The sequence below is a fragment of the Vanacampus margaritifer genome, chromosome 2 (assembly GCF_051991255.1).
Source record: "Vanacampus margaritifer isolate UIUO_Vmar chromosome 2, RoL_Vmar_1.0, whole genome shotgun sequence".
Classification (NCBI taxonomy): Eukaryota; Metazoa; Chordata; class Actinopteri; order Syngnathiformes; family Syngnathidae; genus Vanacampus; species Vanacampus margaritifer.
This window is the reverse complement of record NC_135433.1, coordinates 30,839,300-30,865,511: the sequence shown is the minus strand read 5'-3', so window position 1 is coordinate 30,865,511 and position 26,212 is coordinate 30,839,300. Positions and strand designations below refer to the sequence as shown.

Genomic DNA, 26,212 nt, shown 5'->3' with positions numbered 1-26,212 from the left:
TATCACATAAAAAGTGGCATGTTGAGTTTAGAATGTTTTATTATAGTTTATTGTGATAGCATTGTTTTTTCTTCATTTTTTATTGTATTTTCTTCCAAAGAACAAACACAACAAATAACTTTTGGGGGAAAGAGGAGAAGCAGGAAGATGAAGATTGAAAGGGGAAGAGAAGGGGGAACACAGATAAGATAGATCAATCCATAGATAGATAAATAGATGCATCAGGTTTAGCTTGATCCTCCCCCTGTAACCACTGTCAGTCTGTTTGTCCACACAAACTCACTTGAGTGCGCGCGCACACACACGCACTACATGTTCCTTTACAAAGAATAATCCTCAATTGACTTGTGATTAATATCAGTCATATATCTCAAATGACCCCCAAAAAAAGAGAGATCCCCACATCTATACAGGAGTTAAAACATTGCTCAGACAGACTATATGTACGTATGCATTATATAGTGTATGCAGGGCATGTGTGTGTGCACAGGGCGTTTAACGGGTGGGCGGAAAGTAATTGATGAGGACTTAAATCAAACGCTCCAACACTCCCCACAATGCATGTCGAATGTAATACATCTGAATCTCGCAAGTTTGTGGTAAAGCAGGTTTGCAGCGACTTCATTCTAGCAACTGTCCAAATCTCTCAAGGGGGTGGCGTTAAGGCAGACAGCTGATCCCGATGTGACATCATAATGGAGTGATATTTGCCCCTCTCTCACACACACACACACACACTTTATTGAACGAAACACAGGTAAACATGCTGCTTTTGGCAATAAAAAAAAAACAACTAATGTTACCACACAGTCAGAGGAAGAGCAAGGTGCAGTAGGGATGCATGGGGAAATATGAACTTAATACGTAAACAATGATCAAAACAGTAAAATGATGCAAATTACATTGCCAAGCAAAAAAACATTGCAGCAGTCAGTGATCAAGCGCTAAACAACACGCTATATATCTGCAAACTGTTTGATGGCGGGAGTCGAAGCTTTCTTAAAAAGGAGATGCCTTGACATTTGAGTCGATTCTCTACCAGGGACTCTACATGATCTTGTTAAATGCCGTTTAGCATTCATACTTGTCATTTAAAAGAAAAGGGCATCAGCAACCACTTTCAACAGGGTTGGTGAGCATTTGGGTTTAAATGAAAATTGTTGAAAGTCCAGAAGGTCAGAAAGGTTGCGCTTTTTTTAATATATTTTTTAAATTCTTATAAAGCACTAGTGACGACCACAACTTGCCAAATGTCACGCTTTAACAGCCAAAGAAGCTACAGAAATCGAAAGAGCCATATATACAGTACACAAAATAGCGCCTGATAAATACAGTAAACAAAACATTTCCAATCAGTTCCTTTTTTTGTTTGATTCTCAACTTCATGACAGCCACTTCCCTTTGACGTTTCTTTAACTTTCTTCATTTTCCTACCATTCCAAAAGGATTCATTCTCACTCGACAGTTTGGTCTTTTATTCTCTCCCCAGGACAATTTAAAACAGCCACACAATTGTTTAGTGTTCATTAAATACATCTCACCTGCAAGTTGACATGAAGACAAAGAAAGGAAAAAAAGAAACTGTTTTATGAGCAGAGGGTAGTGACTTCAAAGACTGACTTCATTGGAATGCCTATATCATCCCTATACACGCAGGCACTACATGTACAAACATGCCTTGCTACCAATGTGCTGCATGGTTTTCTTGAAAAACTTGTGGAGATGTGCGTGTATAGGCAACACATGGTTTATTATTCCATACAGTCAGTCAGTGTCAGATGGTGTTTTTTTTCTCTCTCTCTCTACCCACAGGCGTGCCTATGGCTGGACAAATTCACTACCACCATCACCAATACAGCTTATCATCATCATCCTCTTGGTGTCATTTTTAAAACAAACAGTTAAAACCAATGCATCTTCTCAAGGAAAATGTGAACTTTAGAATTTAGTGAGGTCAAGCTAGACACCATTCTTGTACGGTTTGAGCTCATAGGATACTGCCATGAGCCTCTCAGGTATGATTTAGCAAAAAAAAAAAAAAAAAAAAGATTGGTCTGAGAGACAGAAAGCAAGGAAGACACAAAGGGATGGATGGATGACAGGATGGAGAGAGACAGGTTAACAAACTGTTACTGAGCCTGCACAGTTCTGCAGAAACGCAAGTGGGGTTGGGGGTGGGGGTGGGTGTTTGGAGAGGGCCCAGGGGTTAAAGGAGGAGGACGAAGAGGTCTGTTTTGGGGCCTTCAGCAGCAGCCACCTCCAGCCTGTTGGCCTCCCTGGCTACCGGGCAGTGTCGAGTTGGTGGTAGGGTGCTGAGGTCCAATCTTTATACCGTTAGCCTGAATGGAAAAAGCGAGAATGAGACTAACATCACAATAAAGGTTCACAATTTATGGAATGATTATTCATGCAAAAAAAAAAAAACTCAAAGCATCAGTATGGTATAATTGTTGGGAAGACTCAAAGGTGGTGAATCCAGGTCCAGAAAATAAAAACAATGCCACAGTTTAGCTTTAACCACTGGTGGTAGCTAGCTAGCTCCCTAGTAGGTAAACAAGCACCATGGGAGCTAGCTAGGAAGTTAGCTAACTAGCACCTGAGGCTAAAAGCCAAACTGTGGCATTGTTTTAACTTTCTGGACCTAAATTTGCCACCTCTGGGAAGACTGCAGCAAAATGGAGACTTGCATAACATCACCCTTATAGCATGGACTCGGTCAGTAAAAAGGTGGGAAAAGCAATCATACAATCCCAATGAAGTTGGGACGTTGTGTTAAACAAAGAAAAAAACAGAATACAGTGTTTTGCAGATCATGTTCAATCTGTATTTAAATTGAATACACTACAAAAACAAGACATTTTTATGTTCAAACTGATAAACGTTCATGTCATGGAATTTTATGGCAGCAACACATTCCAAAAAAGCTGCGACAGGTAGCAAAAAAAAAAAAAAAGTGAGAAAGTTAAGAAATGCTCATCAAACTCCTGTTTGGAACATCCCACAGGTGAACAGGCTAATTGGAACAGGTGGGTGCCATGATTGCGTATGAAAGGAGTTTCCCTCGAATTGCTCAGTCATTCACAAGCAAAGATGTGGCGAAGTTCACATCTGCGTGAGAAAATACTCACACCTTAAGGACAATGTTGCTCAACGTACAATTGCAAGAATTTTAAGGATTTCATCATCTACGGTCCATAATATCATCAAAAGGTTCAGTGAATTTGGAGAAATCAGTGCATGTAAGCCGCAAACCAACATTGAATGCTTATGACGTTTGATCTGTCAGGGCGGCACTGCATCAAAAAACCAACATCATTGTGTTAAGGATATCACCACCACATGGGCTCAGGAACACTTCAGAAAACCAATGTCAAAGAGGAAAAGAGCCATCCGGACTTTTATGCACGCAGAGTTCAAAAGCCAGCATCTGTGATGGTATGGGGCTGTGTGTGAAGCCACCGTTAATGCTCAAAGGTACATACAGGTTTTGCCATCCAAGCAAAATCTTTTTAATGGATGCCCATATGCTTAATTGTGCAGGAAAATGCCAAACCACATTCTGCACGTGTTACCACAGCGTGACTTCGTAATTATAAGAGTGCGGGTACTAGACTGTCCTGCCTGCAGTCCAGACCTGTCTCCCATTGAAAATGTATGCCGCATTATGAAGCGTAAAATACGACAAGGGAGACACCGGACTGTTGAACAGCTGAAGCTATTCATCAATCAAGAATGGGAAAGAATTCTGTCTACAAAGCTTCAACAATTAGTGTCCTCAGTTCCCACGCATTTTCTGAATGTTGTTAAAAGAACACAGTGGCAAACATGACCCTGTCCCAGCTTTTTTGGCACATGTTGCAGCCATAAAATTATCAGTTAATGATTATTTGTTAAAAAAAAAAAAAATAAATAAAAATAATGAGTTTGAGCATTAAATAGCTGGTCTTTGGAGCATGTTCAATTAAACATGATTTGCAAAATCATTGAATTCTGTTTTATTTATGTTTAACACAACGTTCCAACTTCATTGGAATTGTGTTAGTAATGATAGGAAACTTAAATGTGTCCAGGTGAGCAATGTAAACAAAATAAAAAACACTGGCAGAAAAAAGCTGGGGGAAAAACTAAGCTTGCCGAATGACCGTGTCATTGTTTTTATGGCGAGATTACTACGCAGCAACTGCAAGGTTTCCTCTTAGATCACAGGCTCGAAGGAGCAACAGGTGTTGCAGAGGACACGCCAGCTCTGAAAGATACTATGAGAAATGAATGGCACTAATAAAAAGGCAACCTTCGAGAGCGAGCGAGAGGCAGGTGGGTGGACGGCTGAGAGACATATTGTAGCTCTTTCAAGTCCCGCTCTCATCTGTTCAATTGAAGCCCCCCTTCCACCTACCATTAATGTGCCGACTTTCCCTCTGTGGGTCTGGCTCGTGCGCACTCCTCCTGAATATATTTATCTCGCTCCTTTCCAGCGTAACTCACCCTCCTACATTCAGTAGCAGACGTGCCTCTGGGAAACACTGTATGCCTTTAAATCACGTTTATTGAGCTAAGGCCATGTGTGTGTGAGTGTTTTCTCATAGTGGCTGCCAACATTTCTGGTGGGGCTTCCCTCACTCACGTTCTCTCTCTCTCTCGCAGCCAGTCAGCTGATGTGGTTTGGCCGGCTGGCCTGCCTTCATTCCATCTTGCCGTTCCTAACAAAACCACTCACGGCTGGCTAACTGACTAACACTTGGACTTGCTGTTTGGCTGATACAAGGTATGTGGACATGGGCGCAGACTGGCATGCATTTTGTGTTTAGATACAACACATTCGGTCTGCATTAATGGGCATGTTCACAAGGATTTTTGGCAAGTACGATGTGCGAAAGAGTCCACTGAGCCAACTGCCTGAGACTGATTCTTATTATGTACAGTAGCTACTGACACACCACTCAAAGGATAAAGCAGTTAAGAATGGGCCAATACCAGGCCACATTTCATGGTATAGGTACTGGTATTGGGCCCCGCTCTTGTGGACATTTTTCGCCAGGAACTGTCAGAAAGACTGGGGGGGTTGTTCCGTCTCATTCGTTTCCTGTGTGTCTCCTTATGAGGTAACAATTGTTCATTTCACTACTTCCAGCAGCGCCATTTCGGTGTGCATTTCTGAGAAGAAGTAAGTACTCTTGTTGTGAGTAATATCACCTACATCTGTGGTTCATATATGCTTGCAGCTCATGTAACTTCGCCATGTTTTATTACCTCGTTGACGTCCGAGCTGCGGTGCTAAAAAATAGAACGGTCGCTAATTATATAGCTCTTATACACACTACAATATATTTGTAATGTTGCTTTTCGTTTCTCTTTGGGTTTTATGTATATTAATTCCTATATAGAACGGCCTTCCAAATTAAAAGCATGGATTTCAAAACAAGATATAATTAAACATCACACACTAAACAACTTAAGGAATTCTTAACATTGTAGAGATTACTAAATTACTTGAAGCCCTAACGTATTGAATTGAATTCTTTGCACTTCACTGTATTCCTTAAAAAAATATATATTTTGATTGGGACTTTTTTTTCTGGCCACTGGATTATTTTTTTCATCTTATTTATCGATTTTTTAAAATTCATTTTATTGTGTGCTCTATGCAAAATGACTTTGATGAGCAAATTGAAGGAATATAAATACCATTCATTTCATTAAATTTTAGTGAAAGTTGCTATAGTTGGGATATATATGTCTTAAAAAAAAATCTGTCATTATTTTTGGGGAAATTTTGTGTATCATAAGTACTAATGGTATCGGCACTTTGTATCGGTGAGTACTTAAGATTTGAGTATCGGTCAAAAAAAAAAAAGTGGTATCGAACATCCCTAGTATGCATATGTGAGTTCTTGTCAAACAATGTCACACAACAACCATAAGGTTAAGCATAGGGCATTGGACTACATTCTGGAACTGACCATCCTATCTTAGCAAAAAAACAACAACCAATAATTAAAAAAAAAAAAAAAAACAGAAATCTTACAGCACTGTTAAAGGGTATGTATAGTACTTCTCGTTCATTCAATATCAAGTTACAGTATACTACTAGTCATCTGAATTTGACCATCTTAAAAAGGCAGCAGTGTGGAAATGACAGTTTGTTTTGTTAGTTGATCATTCTTCAGCTCCAGTCCAACTATTATGTGCATTAGCAAGCGAGAGGGAACTATGTCACACCTAAACTCTAATAAAACACAGTATCAGTGATTACACAAGAACAATGAGTAATAGTTTTATCGCCTATCTTCATGAAACATGAAAAGTCTTGCCAGGGTATTTTTGCACACAATTTTCAGATTTCCCTTGATTACACATACCAACATTCCTGTCTGGACAACTGATCCACAACAAAGATAACCATCTGTTTGACTAGATGATGGTAAACTGGCCTGCTGGCTATCTGGATGAATGTTTGTTTTCTTGTGAATGACTGCGACCTTGTTGGGTGTGAGGAATTTATGAGCTGGCAAACTGCTGAGAGAGAGACAAATCTCAAGAATTAAGAGAGTAAAACTGAAAAGCGGAGAGCGGAACGTAGAAAGTTTGGTTTGGCATGCACTAAAGGATGTAAAGGGAGGTTGCCTTCCAGGTGAAGAATCGGAGCATGCAAACCACACAACAGTGGAAAACTCCAACCAGCAAAAGAAAACTCATTGGAAGGAGGGGAAAGGATGAAAAAGGGGGGGGGGGGGGAGTGATCAGTGTGTCTCACCTCATTGTTGATATCAAAAACACCTTCTTGGATCTTCTCATAAATCTCCTTGGCTGTGTTGATGAAGGCCTAAAATGGAGACAGAAAAGAAGAGATGTACTAAAGATTTATAGCTTGCCGATGCCAACAAGACGATGAAAGGAGATATTTCAAGTTTCTACACCAAATGCAACCAAACTCAGGAAAAAGGAAAAGGGTAAAGTTCAACTGGGGTTTCTATAAACATCTTAAAGCACACTGAGGGAGGGCAGAAGAAAATGAATCACAGATGCATTCAGAATGCTTTCACAACCCATGAACTTGCAAACACAGCATCGTTTTCCTTCAATCATGTATTTTTATCATCGTGAGAAGCCAAGATTGAAATCACAAATACTTTGAGACTAATTGCCAAGCCCTACATGAGAGACTAAAGCAATTTGTAAAACTGCTTATAAAGGTGTATCAACTGCTGGTGACAGATTCAGACATATGACAAGACTCTTGGCAGCATTGTACAGTATTTACATGAAATGGCGCAGGTAGGTGCGCACACACACACACTTCAGGGAATGACAGCCGTTTAGAGACTTTTGTCATGTGTGGGATATTGAAACTTCCTACACATTTGAATCATACTTGTGGCGTTAATACCATCCACGTACATGCAATAATTTCTTATTCTTTTTTTTAATGCAGGTTGCTAAAACAGTGAATTGCCTACTGAAACATTCAAATGTAATATTGTAAAGGTTCCAGCTGAAAAGCTTGTAATATGGCCTTTTAAGGAGGACATTTGAAAGTAATTTCGCCTTGTACTTGTTAGTCTGTGTTCCCGTTTGGGCCCAGTCGACCTACAGCATTTAACAAGAGTACACGCATACACACAATCTTGTCCTGTGGCGTAGATTTTGTTGAACTGATTTTTACTTCCCGATTGGTTTCAAAACGGTCAGGAATAACAATAGTAAATTTGAACCTTTTTCATTGCTTACGATCACAAATCCTTTTGTGTGACCAACATTGAAACCAATGCCAATAAACAGACTCCATGATTGCTCCGGTAAATGGAACGATAGTCAATTAGTTGCTAACTTTGAAGATTGAGTGGGCCTACAAATGTCGTTGTGAGAATAATAATAGGTGGGTCGGCGAACAGTATGGTTTGGGATAACATTGGACTGCTGCTGGTTATTATAAAGACAGTATTTGTTTTTGTGCATGGCAACTGGAATCTAAACTTTACTTGCTATTTTTGAGTCTATTCTCTTTCGGTGTTGTAAAGGTGAAGCTAAAATCTTAATCAGATCCATAAATAGTGGGACGTCAACAAAACACCACCTGCGCTTTACCTGAAGACATTCAGCTTTAGTTTAATCTATTTACTTAATATGACTACTGACAAAAGCAGCAGGATGAATGCTGAATGAATTTTTTGGGCAATATTATCAGCTTAAATTAGCCAGGAGGGTGCTTCAAAATTCAGATGGACATTGACGTGAAGCATACTTTGGAAAAAAATTTTTTTTTAAGGGGTATTTGACTCTTTCGGCTATTTTCAGCATTGAAAAGTTCATATTTTGTCCAGAATTAATTTGATAACTTCATTATTTTTCATGTACAATTCATACTTTAAAAAAAGAATTCATCCACTTGCTGTTGACTGAAGATGACATCACCTGCGCTAAGGAAGTAGGTAACGACCAATCATGGCTCACCTGTTTTCTGGGTTTGGTCAGTAAACTGCGCCATGATTGCTCATTAGCTTACTTTCTCAGCACAGGTGATGTCATTGTCAGTCGGCAGCAAGTGCAAATTTTATTTTTATTTTTTAAAAGGTACTAATTGTACATGAAAAATGATGAAATTATCACATAAATTAGACAAAATGTTAACTTTTTACTACTGAAAATGGCTCACCGAGTCAAGTAAATGGCACAAGATCCGCACCTCAACGGATTTTGTTGGTCTGTCATTTGTCATTCGCCAACTGCCAGGACACCTGTCCGTCATCGTGAATACCACAATATTTTCCACTAAGCAGTGGCTTTAGAGTCATAAGAATAATATATCATATTGTGAACTTCTATCTGGCACCCTGTAAAAATAGACTAAGGTGCCCATGGGGTGCTCTCTAGTGCACTCCTGTTCACTTTTGTCCTCTTTTCTTATTTCGACTCCCCTGACTTTAATTCAGAGGTGTCGTGGAGATGGGCTGGATGAAGAGAAGAGAGGTGAGGAAGAAAAGCATGTTTGAGGAGGATGTGGTGAAAGATGAGAGGACTCGACAATGTCAAAAAGGAGGAGCAGAAGTGAAGAGGCAAATGGAAGGATGACAGGGAAGAGGAAAATGGACAAAGATGAGGAGAGGATGCTTACAGAAATGTCTCCTTCCATCAACCCAGTGTCCACCCACAGTGTGATGGCAAACCCTCGACACCGATTGGCTGTTCGGTGTTGGGCAGAGGAGGCGGGTGAAGGCTATGAATATGTATGAACTTTTAACTGGCTGATATACTGCTGGAGAAAGAGGTTGATGGCAACAAGGGAGAAAGGGGGAGGAGGAGAAGACCAAGACATGAATGGTGGGAAGGACAGAGAGGGGGAGGGGGAGCTTGATGACGGGGAAGGAAGAAAAAAAAAGGGTAGCTTGAGGAAGCAAGGGGGAGGGGGATAAAGAGGAAATGATGGACGTCGGTGGATGAGGAGGGATGGAGCGAGTGCAGATGAAGGGAGCCGAGAAGAGGAGCGGTATCAGGAGGATTCAGAGGACACTAATGAGACAAATTAATCATACCACACACACAAGCACACCCTCCTTCTCACTTTAACCCCTGAGAGCTCTACTCGACAGCGCGCGTATGGGTGTGTATGTGGGACAGGAGAGAGAATAGGGTGAAAGGGGAAAAAAAAAATCTATGTAAACACACACACAAGCCTGGGGCTGGCATGCTATGGGGTGTAGGATGGGATTATTTATGTGATTGGATAAGTGAGAAAAGGGTCCCAGCAGACGATACTGTGTATTTGTTACACACAACACCAGAGGTGTGTCTACAAGGCAGAGCAGAGTGCTAACTGTGTGCCATCATGCTGGCGTGATTCTGGACAGGATAGCTCCTGACCTTGATATTTTAAGTCAGTGTAAATCATTTTGAATTCTGGGGGATGATTGTGCAAAATGTAACTATTTTTGCCATTAAGGAGAATCGGTTCAGATAATGGATGGATGAATAAAGAGTTCACATGTGACTGACCAACAAATAATCTACCTGGTAAATACAGGTATACCAGTGCATGTGATGGGAAAGAAAGGTGTCACAGTTGACCTTAAAAAAAAAAAAAGGGGGGGGGGGGGGGGCCACAAACCCTGAATCTTTGACCTATGCTACATCAGCCATCTTGTATTCATATTAAAATAATTGTTTTCACATAAAACACACACACAAGAAAGGACATAATACAGTACAGTATGTTTTTTTTTTTAATGCCTTTAAAGTTTACGCCAAGTCAGAAATGTCCTTTACACTAATTTGTTCTATGCACCCCCACTAGTCTAAGCACGGCATTCTGGTTAATATTGCCATTTTGGAATAAGAATTAAGCATCAAAATACACCCGTTTTTATCCATCTCAAGGCCGCGGCCATTTTGCTACTTGGTGTCAACTGAAAATGTCATCACATTGGTTAAGAGTTCAGCAAGTGGCAAAATGGCCACCCCTTTTGTTGGATAAAAAACAAGTGGATTTTTCAGTTTAATTCATGTTCTTTATATGTAATATTAATTAGAATGCCATGTTTAGACTAGTGGGAGAACATTTTTTTAACCTGACTTCCCCTTTAACCCATTAATGCCTAAAGTGCCTGCCAAAACATGTCTCTGACACCTACAGGTGACTATGGAATCCTCCCCAAAAATCTAGTTTTCCTGGAAATTCTACAATATTGTCAATGCCTACTTAATAATTGATATCTCAGTCCCTAAAGCAGATAGAAACATAATTTCAAAAACATTTGAGAGCTTACACACAAACCTTTTTTATGTATTTATTATAAACCTTCAATACTGTATATTAAAAAAAACAAAACAACCGCATCTGCGTGTATATTTGCCTTAAACACTGGTGCGCACTTGTAACAACCTCGGAAAATCAAGTGGTAGTTATTCGTCGTCCATTTCGTTTCAAAGCCATTGAAATTGTTAACATCCTCATATGTCTTAATAATATGTCACTGTCAACTGGTACCACTTGTTCGAAGTACTCAGTGTGCCAAGCCGTCTATCACGTCATCTATTTCATAACTCCTGCGAATCTGCGTCAGTCATGAATGCTCGAATAAAATTCCAGCAAATGCTACGAGACCCACATCAATCACCCTCACGTGTATATTCTGATGCATTTCATCAAAACAAAACAAAATGACGTATCCGCTTTCCCGATTTTAAAAGGTAGAATAGCTCTAGTGGTAAAAACGTGGTCATGCGCTCCCGGCTAAAATGGGTTAAGACAGCTTGAGGCTGGGAGCTCTCCGGACAGCTTGCTGTAATATCGTACGATTAGTAGATTTGGTTGTTCAGAAATTGGCTATTCCTGCATTAGCAGCAATAATATGTCGTTAGCATGCTTTTAATCATATGTTTTCATTTCCATCGCACCCGTTTCAACTGAAAAGCATTGGATTTGACTGTTTGTTTCAACTGCATTTGTGATGCTGAAACACAAACATTTTAAACCAGAGCTGAGTTGAAAAGTGAGTTGAAAACAATATTGTCATTTCCACGCAAGTGCAGACATTGTTAATGGAAATGGAGGAAATGTCTGATTATGTCACAAACAAAACAACAATAGCAAATCACGGGGCCAAACACTTGTTGAATTGAAACTATTAAAGAGATCTGTGAGGACAAGCATTTTTGACAGTGTTTACAACTCAGGAGTTTTTCATCTGCAAACGTGCACATTTAATCAATTCAAGTAGCCCAAATACTAGGGCAGGGCATTAAGAACCTCACAATTGAATTAGAATTAAATTATTTTGGTTGAAATTTCAATTCAATTTGGATTATTTAGGTTGTGATCTGATTCGATTTATTGTCGATTTATAAGCTTTGATTTTGAGTCAGTATTTAGTCAAATATACACATGCATGCAATAAAACAAGTTGTTTTAGACAATCTGTACTACATTGAATTTGGCATCATAAACCAAATTGGGAAGTTATGTCGTTTGCTTTCATGCCAGTGCTTTGTGAGGGTCTTTGTGTTGGAAAGAACATTTCAACAGCACATGTTAACATGACTAATCTCTGTGAAACAGCAGATAATGTCACTCGGATTTTTTTGAATGTTGTCCCATTGCATACAACAGTCGTGTTTAAAACTTCTGCACAAAGAAGGTTTTGATCTTTTAATAAGTTTAAGGGACATTTTCTTCCTTGTGAACGTGTTTTATTACCTCCTCCACATTTGAGGCAGTCTTGGCTGAGGTCTCCATAAATATGAGGCCGTGTTCTCTGGCAAACGCTTCTCCTTCCTCTTTCTTTACCTCTCTCCGTGACTCCAGGTCACTGAAACGTACAAACATGCAATGGTGTCATAAGTCATTTTAAATGAGGAAGCAACCATGCAGCCAGTCAACAGTTGAGATTCTCATTACACTTTTTTTCCATTGGGGTGCACACCATCTTCATCTAATCCCAAATACAAACCAGATATTTCTTTTGATTTTTAGTCCACCCAATAACAACTATGCGCCTCTGAGTATGACATGGAGCTACACAAGCGGGTGTATCTGAACAGCATTTGGTCAGTGACAAGCTGAGTTGCAACTTCCCCTTTTTAATGTAATGAGAAAGCTTATCAACTAAAGTACACACAACAATAATATTCTCTGCAATTACATTGACAAGCTCTCTTTTGACATACATCTATCTTACAAAACACCACATTACTTAACTTTAGGTGCAAAGTGAACCAATGGGGTTGTGAAAGAGCACTTTATTTAAAATTTCGATTTTTTTTTTCATCTTAAAATGTCTGCAATGTGGCTCAGTAGATAAGTTATCTAGAATGACCTATATTTCCACTAGCACCTTTTATAAGCAAATGCTCCCGTTACATAGGGTTAATGGCAAAATCCTTCAAACATGCACTCTATCTCTTCCCAAAACAAAAACAAACCTCTTGTTGCCAATGAGCATAATGACCATATTGGAGTTGGAATGTTGGCGAGCATCCTCTAACCAGGTCGTCAAGTGGTTAAAGGTGTCCCTCCTGAAATAAAAAGTGGAACATGACTTGATCAGAGCATGACACATTCAAAGCTACAGTACCAATCAAGAGATTTGTTAGAAAACCTTGGTATCCACAAACACATTTCTGGGAAGCAGGTGGATCGGAGCGGGGGTTATCATTTCCCTCTGCTCCCAATTTTAATGCCACACCCACCCACACCCACACACCCAGTGTAGGGGTAGATTTCGCCAGTCGGCGATCTGCGAACTCAGTAACGGTTAGTTTTCACTAGGCATGCTGGCGTGACCTTTCCCCGCAGGGCTTGGCGTCCGGGGGTGCCACCCGTCCCCAGGTGCTCCCTTCTCCCCTTCCGTCCCACCACGCGGCTGGAGGTAGGGTGGGCGCGGGTGCCCTTGATATTCAGCTGCTCCGGCCCCTCTCTGGCACCGATTCCTGAGTACGGGAGGGCCCCCGGGATTTGGGGGTCGGGTTTGAGATGCTGGTGGGGCTGGGTGGCAGCTTGTTGAGGGGGCGGATGGTGGTACGGGTGGCTGGGTAGGGGGTCTGGGGGCCCGGGTGCTGCGAGAGCTGGGTTGTGGTGGGTGGCGGGTGTGGGTGCCTGGTGGGCCAGCTGTGCTCCGTTCTCCTGCGTTGGGTTTGGGGCACGGGCCATGTTGAGGGGCGCTCCGGGCTCCTGGGTTTGCTCTCAGGCTGGTGGCCCCCAAGGGGATGTACTCAACTGTTTTTGCTGTTTTCTATAAAATAACTCATTTCAACATTTCCTGAGTTCAACGTTAAAAAATTCACCAATCTTGACTGAAATGTGAAAACAAACAAGCAGAATTTTTATGTAATGTTTATATCTATTTATATGTATTGTATTGTAGTGTTTCTTTAATTGAGACAACAAACTGTTAATGACGACCATAAACACGGCAAAATGGTCCTTACACTTTATTTTGTATTAACACACGTAATCATCAAGGGACTGGTTGGTACATATCGCTCGAAGAAAATGACACATTTTTTGGGGAGTATTCCTCCTGGTTTCAGATGGCAAAGTCCAATCAAGAGAAAACCTTGACCCAATTTTTTTCTTTCGGGCCAAAGGTCATGAAAAGGTCCTAAATGCTTATATATAAAAAAACTCTAGGGGACTATAAAAATTTTCCTTCAATGTGACTTGATTGTGATTCTGTTTATACAGGACTGTGACATATTAAAAGGTGGTCCTGTGTGAATCACTTGTTTGGTTCTGCTGCCACTGCCGCTGTTCAGGGTTACTTGGCAACCCTGATATTTTACATTAATGAACCCTGTGAATACAGGACTTCCACAACAAGTGTTAATCTTACGAGTGCAGACAGTTAACGGAGTCTGTGGCTTGCTCTTACCTTGTGATGTCGTAGACAAGCAGCGCTCCTGCTGCTCCTCTGTAGTAAGACCTGGTGATGGACCGGAACGACTCTTGACCAGCCTAGAGAGAAACATACATATGTTCATAAAGCGAAATTGAATTCTGAATAACAAAACTGGGTCAAGTGATTACAATAGCTGATTGTTTTGTTTTACTTTAACTGTACTGATACGGTTGAAGTCTGACCATTTTGTCCTACAATACACGGTTTTAGGTGATTTCGGTGTGTCATGATAACCAACTAGCTCGTCCAGTCCTGATTCCCCAAGCAAACTCCAGCTCCAGGATTTTGGGCAGTTGTGGAGCAGACGGGACAGAGCAGCATCTGTAACTGGATACAATGGAGTCCTCTCTTGCTTGCTCCATCTATCTTTCACAATTTCTTTCTTTCTCTCCGAGCATGTGTTAAAACGTCCATTTCTCCATTCATAAAAAATAAGAAAATTCCCATCAACTAGTATCGATATAACATTTCAAGAACAGGCCACCAGATCATCTTTTTCACTTATATTACACCCCTTATTTTATTCCTGTTTCGTTGTCTCACCTTCACCATCTGTTCCTTACATCACTCATGGTTTCATTCTCTCCTTAACTACACCTCCATCGCTCCGCTCACCAACAAGTGTTCTTACCAGTTACCACCCCCCGAGCCATGTCTATTCATGCCCTGTCTCCATCCAATTTACAGTCACAATGTTGCCTGTGTCTCATCTGGGCCACAGACACAAACAAAACACACTCAGTGCTAGCAGCTGCAGTTGGGCACTGCGTAGAGCTCAGCTGTTAAAGCCAACAGGCAGGCAGTGGTTGAATCACTCAACCAGTCATCCAACTTTGTCAGCCTGTCTGGTGGTGGAATGAAGCAAGCACTCACCCACCGAGTCAGAGAACTAACGAGTCAATCTAAGCAAAAATTCAGTTAGACAGTCATCCAGGAAACACATTAAGCTAGTACTACTCAACACTGACAAGTTAGTGGTGTTATATCATATCCAGATACAAACAACAGACTGTCAATCTTTTAAATCATAGAACACATGAACTACAGTTCACATGTTTCAACTCGTCTTTATGTGCGTCTGCAGCTGGCTGAGATGTGTCATCACAACTGACATCACTGCTTGTCTGCTCAACACAGTTTTTTACAGGCCTGCAACATTTCTAATAGAGTTCTGGCGCACCCTGCTGGTCAGATTATGTGCATATTGCACACTACACAGAAAAATTGAGGCAGTCCTAAAAAAATTTTTTTGAATGAAATTCAAGTATATAAACAAATCTGCATTTATAATAGCAGATCTTAGTTTTGATTAATACTCAAGTAATAATTAATTTATATTTGGCCATTTTGGTAGCTAAATAAGTTAATTGTATAGCACTGTAAAGTTCAGTAATAAGTATATTCTTAATACCTAAGAATGTTTACAGTATTATTCATAATGACTTATTAATGTTCTATTACAAGTGTAAGATGCAAATTCAACACTTAATTGAGTGTAGATATACTCTTCACATAAATAGTAGACACTATCAAAAACACTCATTTTGTTATGTGCAAAACTATTATTTTAATTCATCCAAATCCAGACAACAGAATTAAAAACTATATACACTTTACCGTATCCCAGATCTGCAGTTTGATCTGTTTGCCATCTATTGTGATCATCCTTGCTCCAAACTCTACCCCTGCATTTAGGAATAAGAGAAATTAGTTAGCAATGAATAAATAAATAAACACTAGATACACTGCGCTCTATATTTATTGGCATTCCTGGTTAACATGTGTTCTTTAGCTTTTAATAAATTCTGTACTTTTAAATACAACCAAAATTAACTCATTCACTCCCAGCCATTTTCACTGAAGCAATCCTGTTGGCTTCCAGCTGTTTTACTGGATTGTAACTGATTTTGAAAGGCCCACAGAATGTTATTTTCTATTGCTATAAAAACATGGAAAGATTAGAGTCTCTTCTTTCCCAAAAAAAGTACATTTCTATCCAATTCAGTTTTACAGCAATTAGCATTAGAATATAGCTAAGTTTCATCATTATTCACAAATCTGTATAGAACTGTGGGTAAATTAGCTTTTTTCAACATGGCCCTGGTTGAGCTCTGCGGCCACCTGCTGGCTGTTTTTGTGATAATTACCATTTCCTCAACCGTTCTCTGCAGTTGAGAGGCTGCATCAAAGCCTTCTGTATGCTCTAGCATAAAAACTTTTTTTTTTTTTACATATAAATATGCAACCAGTCCAGGGTGTACCCCGCCTTCTGCCCGAAGCCAGCTGGGATAGGCTCCAGCGCCCCCCGCGACCCTTGTGAGGAAAAGCGGTTAAGAAAATTGATGGATGGACATATAAATACGTCTTTGGGACACTTAAAACATTTAAAAGAGGACAGATTTTAACCTTTGGGGAGCAAATGAGTTAAGAAAAAAATTCAAGTGTATTTATCCAGCCCACATTAAGAAATAATTATTTTACATCAGATCATTGGTGCCACAATTATTAGCAGCTGTGATGTTAATACTCTGTACAACCCCCTTTTGCCCAAAACTATCTTATCCTATAATGTTTCCACAAGAAGGCATTATAGAGAAAGAGGGCTCATCGAACAGCGACCAGGGTCATCTCCTCTGCTCTCTCCTCTTTAGCTTACTCCTCAGGTTTTCAATAGGGTTGAGGTCTGGGGACCGAGATGGCCGTGGGAGGAGCTTGATTTTGTGTCTGGTGAACCATTTCTACAAATTCCAGTATGAGAGTGTGCTTTTGCCATTAAAAATTGACTTCAAGGCTTTTAACACATCTTTACCAGAGGTGCCAATAATTATGGAGGGCACTCTATTTTATGGATTTCTGCCTGTGTAGTAGGTACGTAAAGTTTTCCTATCCCTTTAAAATTGTCACTCTGTTTCATTGCAGCCATTTGCTAAAATCGAATAAGTTAATTTTATTTCTCAGTGATGTACATCCAGCACCCCACCTTAACAGAAACAAAGCAGAAATGTAATGTTGACATTTTTACCCCATCTTAACAGACAAAAAACAGATATGTAACGTTGAAATTTTTGCAAATTTGTTAAATAAATAAAAAAGAAACCCTGAAATATCACATTGTCATAAGTGTTAAGACCCCTACTTATATGTAATTCACATGCTGTCCATTTCTTCTGATCTTCCTTAAGATGGTTTTACTTCATTGGAGTCTAGCTGTGTTCAATTAAACCAATTGGACTTGATTAGAAAAGGCACACACCTATCTACAGTATTTACAGGGTTCTTGCAGGAATCAATCACCAAGTTAAATGTTAGACCTTTTTTAGACTATTATGAGTTTTTTTTTTTAGACCAACTTATAGTCATAGCAAGCTGGCGCTTTGCGGCTTTCACGTGTGACTCGAGGGCCTTCAACGCCCAAAGTCCCCAACTTTATTTTTTGGCATACTTTGCAACGAGCTGAGTGCCTATCACCTGCTACCTTTACCAACCAGCTGGAAAACTTGGTACTTTCAAACCAATACTTGTTAAACTGACATTTACTCATTTTACAGGAACACGTCCACACTCCCCATTTTGATTAATTGCATAAACTCGGTGGAAATGAAAACTTGAAAAGGTACGGTACGCGGTAGTGCGCTCACTGAGCCACATAATGATAATGCTACATTTACACCAAAAGTGAAGGGAGCGTTACGCCCCGCTTTACTCACTAGCGTTTCACTGTCGGAGTGTACACAAGCGCTTGATTTGCGCACACCGCAGAGAGGGGCTTTGCTTTGCTTCACTTCACTTGTCGCAGCCACTTCCACGACGGCAAAACTCCTTTCAGAAAAAAAAAATTCAACATTGCAATCAAGTGGCCGACACTGTGCTATAATGCTGCAGGTAATGCAGGGTTCTACGTTAAGCCATTTTGGGTGGTGGCCCTGCCAGAACCAGCACTGGCCCTGTATATCGCTAGCCTTGGGCCGATACCTTACATCAGAATTTGGTCAATTTAACATTTTTCAAATCAACACTATTAATCGTCCCTACATGTTTGTATTTTAATTTTACAAATGATTCACCAATCTCGAGTGTTGAAAATCACTTGCTTTCTTTGATGATCCAACATTTTTTCCCCCTATAGACAGTTCTCGGAATGGACGGAGCTGATATAAGAATTTAAAACTTGGGCAAATTAAATTTTAGACCTGGGATGAAAATATGGGTGTTTTTTTTTAAAGACATTTAAGGCCTAAAATGGCAGTTCCTGAATTTTAAACTTTCTAAGACTTTAAAGACCCTGCGGGACAGTGCATGTCAGAGCAAATGACAATCATGAGGTCAAAGGAACTGCCCACTGAGTTTAGAGACAGAGTGGTGGTAAGGCTACAAAATAATTTCTGCAGGACTCAAGGTTCCTAAGAGCACCGTGGCCTTTATAAAACAGTTTTTCAGTTGCAGGGACAGAACGACTGGTTGCAACTGAAGGAAAGATGAGCACGGCCAAAAACAGAATTATCCTGGGAAAAAAAACCTCTTCCAGAGTGCTCAGGACCTCAGACTGGGCTGGGAGATTCTCCTTTCAACAAGACAATAACCTGAAGTACACTTCTAAAATAAAAAAGGAATGGCTTCGGAAAACCTCTGTGACCATTCTTGACTGGCCCAGCCTGTGCCCTGGCCTAAAGCCAATTGAGCATCTTTGGAGAGACCTGAAAATGGCTGTCCAGTGTCCACCAACATTCACCATCCAACCTAACGGAACTGGAGAAGATCTGCAAAGAGTAATGCTAGAGGGTCCCAAAATCCAGGTGTGAAAGACTTACATCATTCCCTAGGCTGTACTAACTCAAAAGGGTGAAAGTGCCAATACTGAGCAAAGTGTCCGAATACTTATGACCATATGGTATTTCAGTTTTTCTTTTATTAATAAATATGCAAACATTTCAGGTTTTTTTTGTCAAGATGGGGTGCCAAGTGCACATTTACTGAGGAATAAAATTAACTTTTGCGATTTTAGCAAATGACAATGAAACAAAGAGTTTGAATTATTTTCTTACCCACTGTATGTAAGTCGAAACTTGGCTGACAAATGCCCCTCCCATTTCACAAACAAACATTTAGATATGCTTTCTCTCACATTGCGCAAAGGTGTGATCTATGCGTTTCATACATGAAGTGTAACTGCTTTTAGGAAGCGAAGACATTTGACATAAAATTATAAAAGAAGTAAATGGTTTGTTGTCTATTGTTCTAAAATAATGCTTTTATTCATTGAATTAATATTCATGCTTTCATTTTGTTAAGTGTTGTAGTGAGTGCATCTGGATGTGACGCTATTGTTAGGCCCATTGAGAAGCCTTGCTGTGTTCACTGCCAACGTAGATGCTCTCTTTATTTCTGTTAACAGCTCTGGAATAAATATTCCTGAAGGTTACACTGAATTGACATTTATATGTTTTTATTTCAAAGTCTAAGATCAGCTAACTCCATTGTTTCTTCAAAATAGTGTTTTTCCCCTCACTTATCAAATTACATGGCAATACATTTTTAACGACACCCCCCCAAATAACATAAATAGGGCTGGAAAAAAATAAAAACACTGGTCTGCATACTTTTTTTTACAAGAATGACAAATATTTTCTAGATTAGTGTATCTCAGTGATAGTGAATAGCATCCATCAATTCCACTTTTCTTTACTGCAAATGTATGTTTTAAAGGCAGACTGTCTTACCAATAGTGAGGTCGTGAACAGGCTGAAACCGCTTGTCTGTGAACTGTAGTAGTAGGCATGACTTTCCGACACCTGAAATGAGACATGTAAAGAGATCATCACCATCATCATAGGTTTTGAACATTTTAGATCAGTAAAAAGATTAAATGTTCCACCTTATTGCCAAAAGGGTCAATGTTTGATTTATACACAATAATGAGAATCATAATCAATAAAACAATGCAAGAATACTAGCCAACTTTCTCAGTTGAATTCAAGAGGTTGAAATATTTGTCATCCTGCATTCATTCAAAATCGACCAATTTAACTGGTAATATTATGAACATAGTTTGCAAGCCACGTTTAAGTCCACTCTTGCTATGAATTTCCTGATAGAAAGCTCGACTGACTGATTGATTCCAGGAAACTGATTGTTGTTAACTAATCGCATCCGGAAGTAATTGAGACAAAAATTAAGCGCACTACTTGGCTGAAACACACAGCGGTTATGTTAAATCAGGCTCAATTAGTTTGAATCTGAACAAGATCACAACTTCGGGCTACTGTACATCCATGCAAGTTTTTGTACAAGCAGTGGCTGACAAAACAGGGCGATTATTTGTAGTGTTGTTCCGATACCGTTTTTTGGCCCCCGATACCGATACCCAGCATTGATACCAAAGTTTTTTTTTTCTTAACATGAAAAAGCTGTCCTGCCATTGTTAGTACTCACCGATACAATACCACTGTTTTAATGCAGTATCGGGGCCTCTGGTATCGGAACAACACAAATCCTTTGATATAGTTTTAAAAGAAGACATTAAAAAGTTTTGCTTTTATGTGAACATTTTGTTCTTTGAGGCTATATTGGTGTTGAAATTCATCACTGTGAATAATTCTGAGACAATTTTCTGTTTCTCAGATCTTATCATTTGTAAATATTCAATTCTGCTTGTGAATTGTTGAATGCATGTCTGTGGATCAGCAGGCACGGGCATTTATTTTTGGGACAAACATCACACAGTTTAAGATACAGACAAGTTCCAAGCATTCACATCACTGTGGACAGACAGGCCGTCCTTCCTCCGTCCGCTAAAATGCTGCTGTCCCGTTCAATGGGAACGACTCAGCTCCTGTTTTTTGTTTAAAAATTTGAAATTGAAAATGATTTATCTGCTCCAGCACGCCCGCGACCCTTGTGAGGATAAGGCAGCGGTTCAGATAATGGATGGATGATCTTGTATTATGTGTTTATTATTTAACAAATCGGGTTTATTGTTTAACAAGTCAGGAAAAAAAGTATTTGTTTCCTCTCAAGCTCGCTTTGCCTTCAAACTGGAAAATGTTTTTACTCAGCAGCTAGTACTTCTTCTACGTGGCAGCAGCAGAACAAGGAGAAGCGGAAGGACATCTTCTGGCTTCAAGGCAAAGCAAGCTCCAAGATCCGATTCCTATGTTATAAACCAATCACCAGCTAATGCTTTAACTGTTCCCTTCCCATCTGCATTCCTTTTTTTGTGGCACACTGAATGACCAAACAGCACTTGTTGCAACGGGAGCAAGTAGGGGAGGAGACTGGCTAAAGTAGTGAAAAAGGCTTTCAACCACCAGCCTGTTACATTTGGCATAAAATAACAGCATTTAATAAATAAAAGAACATCACAGCAACTGTCAAACACGAAAAGTAATTTGATGCATCAGGGTTTCTACGTTAAGCCTTTTCGGGTGGTGGCCCTGCCAGAAACAGCACTGTACCTGTATGTCGCTAGCCTTGGGCCGATACCCCATGTGAGAATTTGTTTAATTTAAGAAAGGCACGAAGATTGAATGGATTGTAGCATTGTGTGCTAACTGCTCAGCTGTTAATAAAATGTATAAATACAAATACAAGACTAATTGCTGAGAATGTGACACAGCTCATCAAACTCAATGTCCGGTACAAGCAAAGAGGCTTTTATCTGCCGTGATTGGAGCGCAACGCCAACCACCACACACCACGTTTTGAGGACAGATTCGAAACATAAGTGAAAAAAATAACTTGCTCATATCTCAACCATTAATTAAGTATTAAGGCAATTCATTACAGACTGCAGCTGCTATAAATAGAGGGCGTAAGGGTACGTAAAATTGCCAATGGCTAGATAATAAGTTGGCCCTAGAAGTTTACAGCTAATTTAAGATGGTCCAACAGTCTCACGTGGTGGCCCCGGGCCTTCAGGCCACCGTTAATATCGACCCCTGCTCCTCATCATGGCGGACATCAGCTGTAACTAGGGTTGGGAACCTCTGGGTACCTCACGATACGATACGATACGATACGATACGATATGCGATTCAAGGCTCACAATAACTCTCTCATGATACCACGATTATCGATATATTGGTCAGGTAATAAACCCACGATAATCTACGATAAAACTAATCAAGACATAAATGTATGTTTTTTCATTGAAAACATTTTTTTATTTTTGTACTATCACTGTAACAAAATATTCAAACTGGTGTCTTCTTCACAGTGAGTACTTTAGTGTATATATTTTTTAAACAAATACAAATGTCTTCTTAACAGAGACCACTTTCTGTGAACAAATTTGTGTCTTTCTTAAACACTATTGTCATGCAACATGTCAGTCAATTACAAAGTGAATGGTTTCATTTTATAAACTGTGATGATTTTTTTGTGTAACATTGCAAAAGTAAATAAATAAAATTACTTAATGAAATCCAATTAAATCAATATTAATATTGCTCAGAAATTGTGTGCTTCAAAAAGTCGAACCATAAAATATGTTTTAAAATGTTACGTATGCAAAACTGAGTCAGTTGCTGGACAGATAATAAATGTCCTACACTAGTAAAAGTAAGCTCATGAGTCTTCTTCGACTGAAGACTTCCATACATTTGCCCGCCACTCTTATGAGGCGCTCCCCCTAGCGGCCTGCCAAGAAATTGCTCAATAAGTAATGAACAAGCCGTTATAGTGACTGTATATTAACTTCAAATATCACGATACTTGCGTAGGCGTATTGATAATCTATTAGGAGACAAAGTATTACGATTTATCGCGATATCGATATATTGTCACTCTCATAGCTGTAACCGATTAATTTCCGTTTTTTGAGCATGTTCTTACTATGTAGCTGTTGCCTTATTCTGTTGTGGCCAGAGAATGACAAAGGTGACCGTGGCCACCAAGTAGCTCTACTCCTGAAGGTTACACTCTGGGCTTCAAATATGTTTGTAATAGATCAAATTTATTAAAGACATACAGTATTTTTCCAATAATTGATTATGATTTAGTGACTGGTCTGATTTGTAATAGAAAATAGGAAAATAATGAGGTTGTTTTCCACAGTAAAAACTGATTATTTTTTTCTCCATTTGTCTTATTTTAGGCGGCACGGTGGCTGACTGTTTAACACATCCGCCTCCCAGTGCACAGAACGTGAGATTGAGTCCGGGCTTCGGCCTTCCTGGGTGGAGTTTGCATGTTCTCCCTGCGCTTGTGTGGGTTTTCTCCGGGTACTCCGGTTTCCTCCCACATTCCAAAGACATGCATGTCACCAGTTCAGGGCGTACCCCACCTACTGCACGGAGCCAGCTGGGATAGGCTCCAGCGCCCCCTGCGACCCTTGTGAGGACAAGCGCTTAAGAAAATGGATGGATGGATGGATGTCTTGTTTTAATTTAACTCAAAGATAGTCAGTCTTCTTTTCTGAAGGACTACAAAAATCTGATATTTATTTTTGAGAGGCTAAAATCAGAGGACTTGGACAACTTTAAGATAAACAATGACTCTAATTGATCAATAAATTATCAAAATAGTTGATTAATTTTATGATATACTGGTGACTAATTGATTAATTTTTTACATCGCTACTTAAAATATGATACCAATAGTGACAAAAGTCTACCTAAACTAATAGCTAAATTCACTTTTTCTTAAGATAACTTCAAATGTAAAAGGAACTATGCCAGGTCCTGTTGTCTGACCTGTTTTCAAAGCTGGCGGTATGTTTGATCTCGTACGTCTTTTAATTGACATTTCACTCAAATGTAAATTGTTTCATTTGAATAAGCTTGGTGTCTCCAAACATTAGGACAGGAGAAATAACGCTGCTTCCACAATTCAAATGAAATGGCTCGGTCCTCTGAGGGCAGGTAACTGTCCAGATGCAAACATAAATCATTGCTTAACCACGTAGTACACGCTCACAGACGTCGACGAGAGCAAGATCTCTATAGAAAGAAAATACAGTAACAGGCCCGAGACGCTAGTACACAATCGCCGTAAACATGATTAAGAATAATAACCGATGTACGCCATTTCATGGAATATTAGAGGCTTGGCTTTCCGAACTGGCCTCCTGCTGGCTCTTGTTTATTGGCACGTCAAAGACGTTGATACTTCGAGCACATTATATTCCCAATGCCACGCATGGTTGTTTACTAATGTGATGGTCGCTTGCGTAATATTTGGTTAAACTCCAAACGCTGGCTAGACTGTTCACTGAGCTAGCTGGCTGCAGCTAACACCCCCACCCTGGACGCAATTAGACCAGAGGCCCGTATTGTTTCGGCGAATGTCAACAGCTACCACTATTTGGGGAAAAAAACTGACATAATTTTACATCTGTTCACTTGATGAACATGACTCCTTCTTAAAAACAATCTTGTGCTGCTGCGATAGCAGCGTAGGACGGGAACTGTCATCCCTCCTCTGCGTTTCTGCTTTTACCACGTCATTGGACATCCAACACTGCGGAAATGGATCGCTAGCACCATGCTAACAGCTAGCTACATGCTAACATCTCGTCTCGCTTGTTGCAGCCTACCTGTGTCTCCGATGATGATGTATTTGAAGAGGTAAGCGTATGCCATGGCCCTCGATTTGCGCAGTCAGCTGTCCAGACTATCACACCTTCGTAAACCCGACCGTAAACTGCGTGGAAAGGCTGCTTGTCAGCGTGTTAGCCTGTTTTTCTGTGTCGGCGCTGAAGAAGGGACAATAAACAGCCTGAGCCTCAACTCGACGTCATTAGGCCCGCCCTCGCCACGCTACACAATTTGTACTTCACGTGTCCTCGGAAACTACAGTGGTCTTGTGGTTTCAAACAGCAACTCTTTGCAAATGAAGTACTACATCTTAGACAGCAACATATTTAATAATAATAACAATAATAATAATAATAATAATAATGCATCAGATTCTGGTTATGATACATAGCATAGCTTTTAGCTAAGATGTTCCTTAAAAATAAACTATAGCGTTCTAAATTTTTGAAACAGTTAAGCCATCCATCCATCCATCCATGCATCCATCTATACATCCATTTTCCCAACCACTTATTCTCACTTGAGTGAAACATAAAATCTTTGTCATTGCCAAGATTTCCAAATTGTTTGACCATGACCGGACAAATTAAATGATGCATTTAAATAAGCATCCTTCTTTTACCAGTAATTATCACAACAATTAAAGACACTCACGTAAACATTAACAAATATTTAAATTGTTGCTTTAGTTGAGGTGTAGTGACTAACCTTTGCCTGTAGAGCGGAGTAAAGTGTCATGTTTGAGAAGTGGAAAATTGGCATGGCTATGGAAGTAAAGTCTACATAAACTCAAGTGTATACTCCATAAACTAGAGTCAGTTGGAATAGACCTCTCTTTCCCCTCTGAGTCTCAATTATGTATTCATTTTGCCAAGACTGTTTGCACACATTTGGGAACTGGGAACAGTTTGGAGAAGGTCATTTTCTATCCCAGAGCCTCAGTGCACAAAGGTCCATAAAGACATGCGTGGACTGAATTCGGTGTGGAAAAACTTGCATAGAATTTGGACCTCCAGCCCATCTTTCTTTCTCACATTTGTACTTCCTGTAGCTGCAGTGCTCACATGACCAACTAAATCTGTTCTTTTTGGATGGATAAAAAAAAAAAAAAGTTAAGCAATCTTTATTCAATTTCCATTGTACATATATTTTTCTTTATATTCAATCAGCCATAATAAAAATAATAATTACAATAAAATTCAGAAGTCTAATGTTCAACTAAGTAATGAATGATGATGCATTTGAAACCTATCAATATATTGTTTATTAATATAATTTCATAATCCTATT

The 26,212-nt window shown here is 39.7% G+C and overlaps 1 protein-coding gene across 1 annotated transcript; it reads right to left on the bottom strand.

The window, feature by feature from the left end:
* Positions 1-21: 21 nt before the first annotated feature.
* On the bottom strand, positions 22-25,133 carry rab2a (RAB2A, member RAS oncogene family). Its single transcript, XM_077556725.1, has 8 exons — positions 24,922-25,133; positions 20,108-20,179; positions 16,008-16,075; positions 14,364-14,446; positions 12,916-13,008; positions 12,191-12,302; positions 6,755-6,823; positions 22-2,339 (listed from the first exon to the last, which is right to left on the bottom strand). Exons 1-8 carry the CDS (start codon positions 24,965-24,967, stop codon positions 2,244-2,246), a joined length of 639 nt encoding a protein of 212 aa, XP_077412851.1. The 5' UTR covers positions 24,968-25,133; the 3' UTR covers positions 22-2,243.
* Positions 25,134-26,212: the final 1,079 nt, after the last annotated feature.

Excerpts from the sequence above, each read along its gene's own strand:
- rab2a (XM_077556725.1), bottom strand. The coding sequence starts at position 24,967 with ATGGCATACGCTTACCTCTTCAAATACATCATCATCGGAGACACAG. Across the intron at positions 16,076-20,107 it reads TGTTCACGACCTCACTATTG|GGGTAGAGTTTGGAGCAAGG; the intron begins GTAAGACAGTCT and ends TCCTAAATGCAG. Across the intron at positions 13,009-14,363 it reads CTTGTCTACGACATCACAAG|GAGGGACACCTTTAACCACT; the intron begins GTAAGAGCAAGC and ends TTTTTATTTCAG.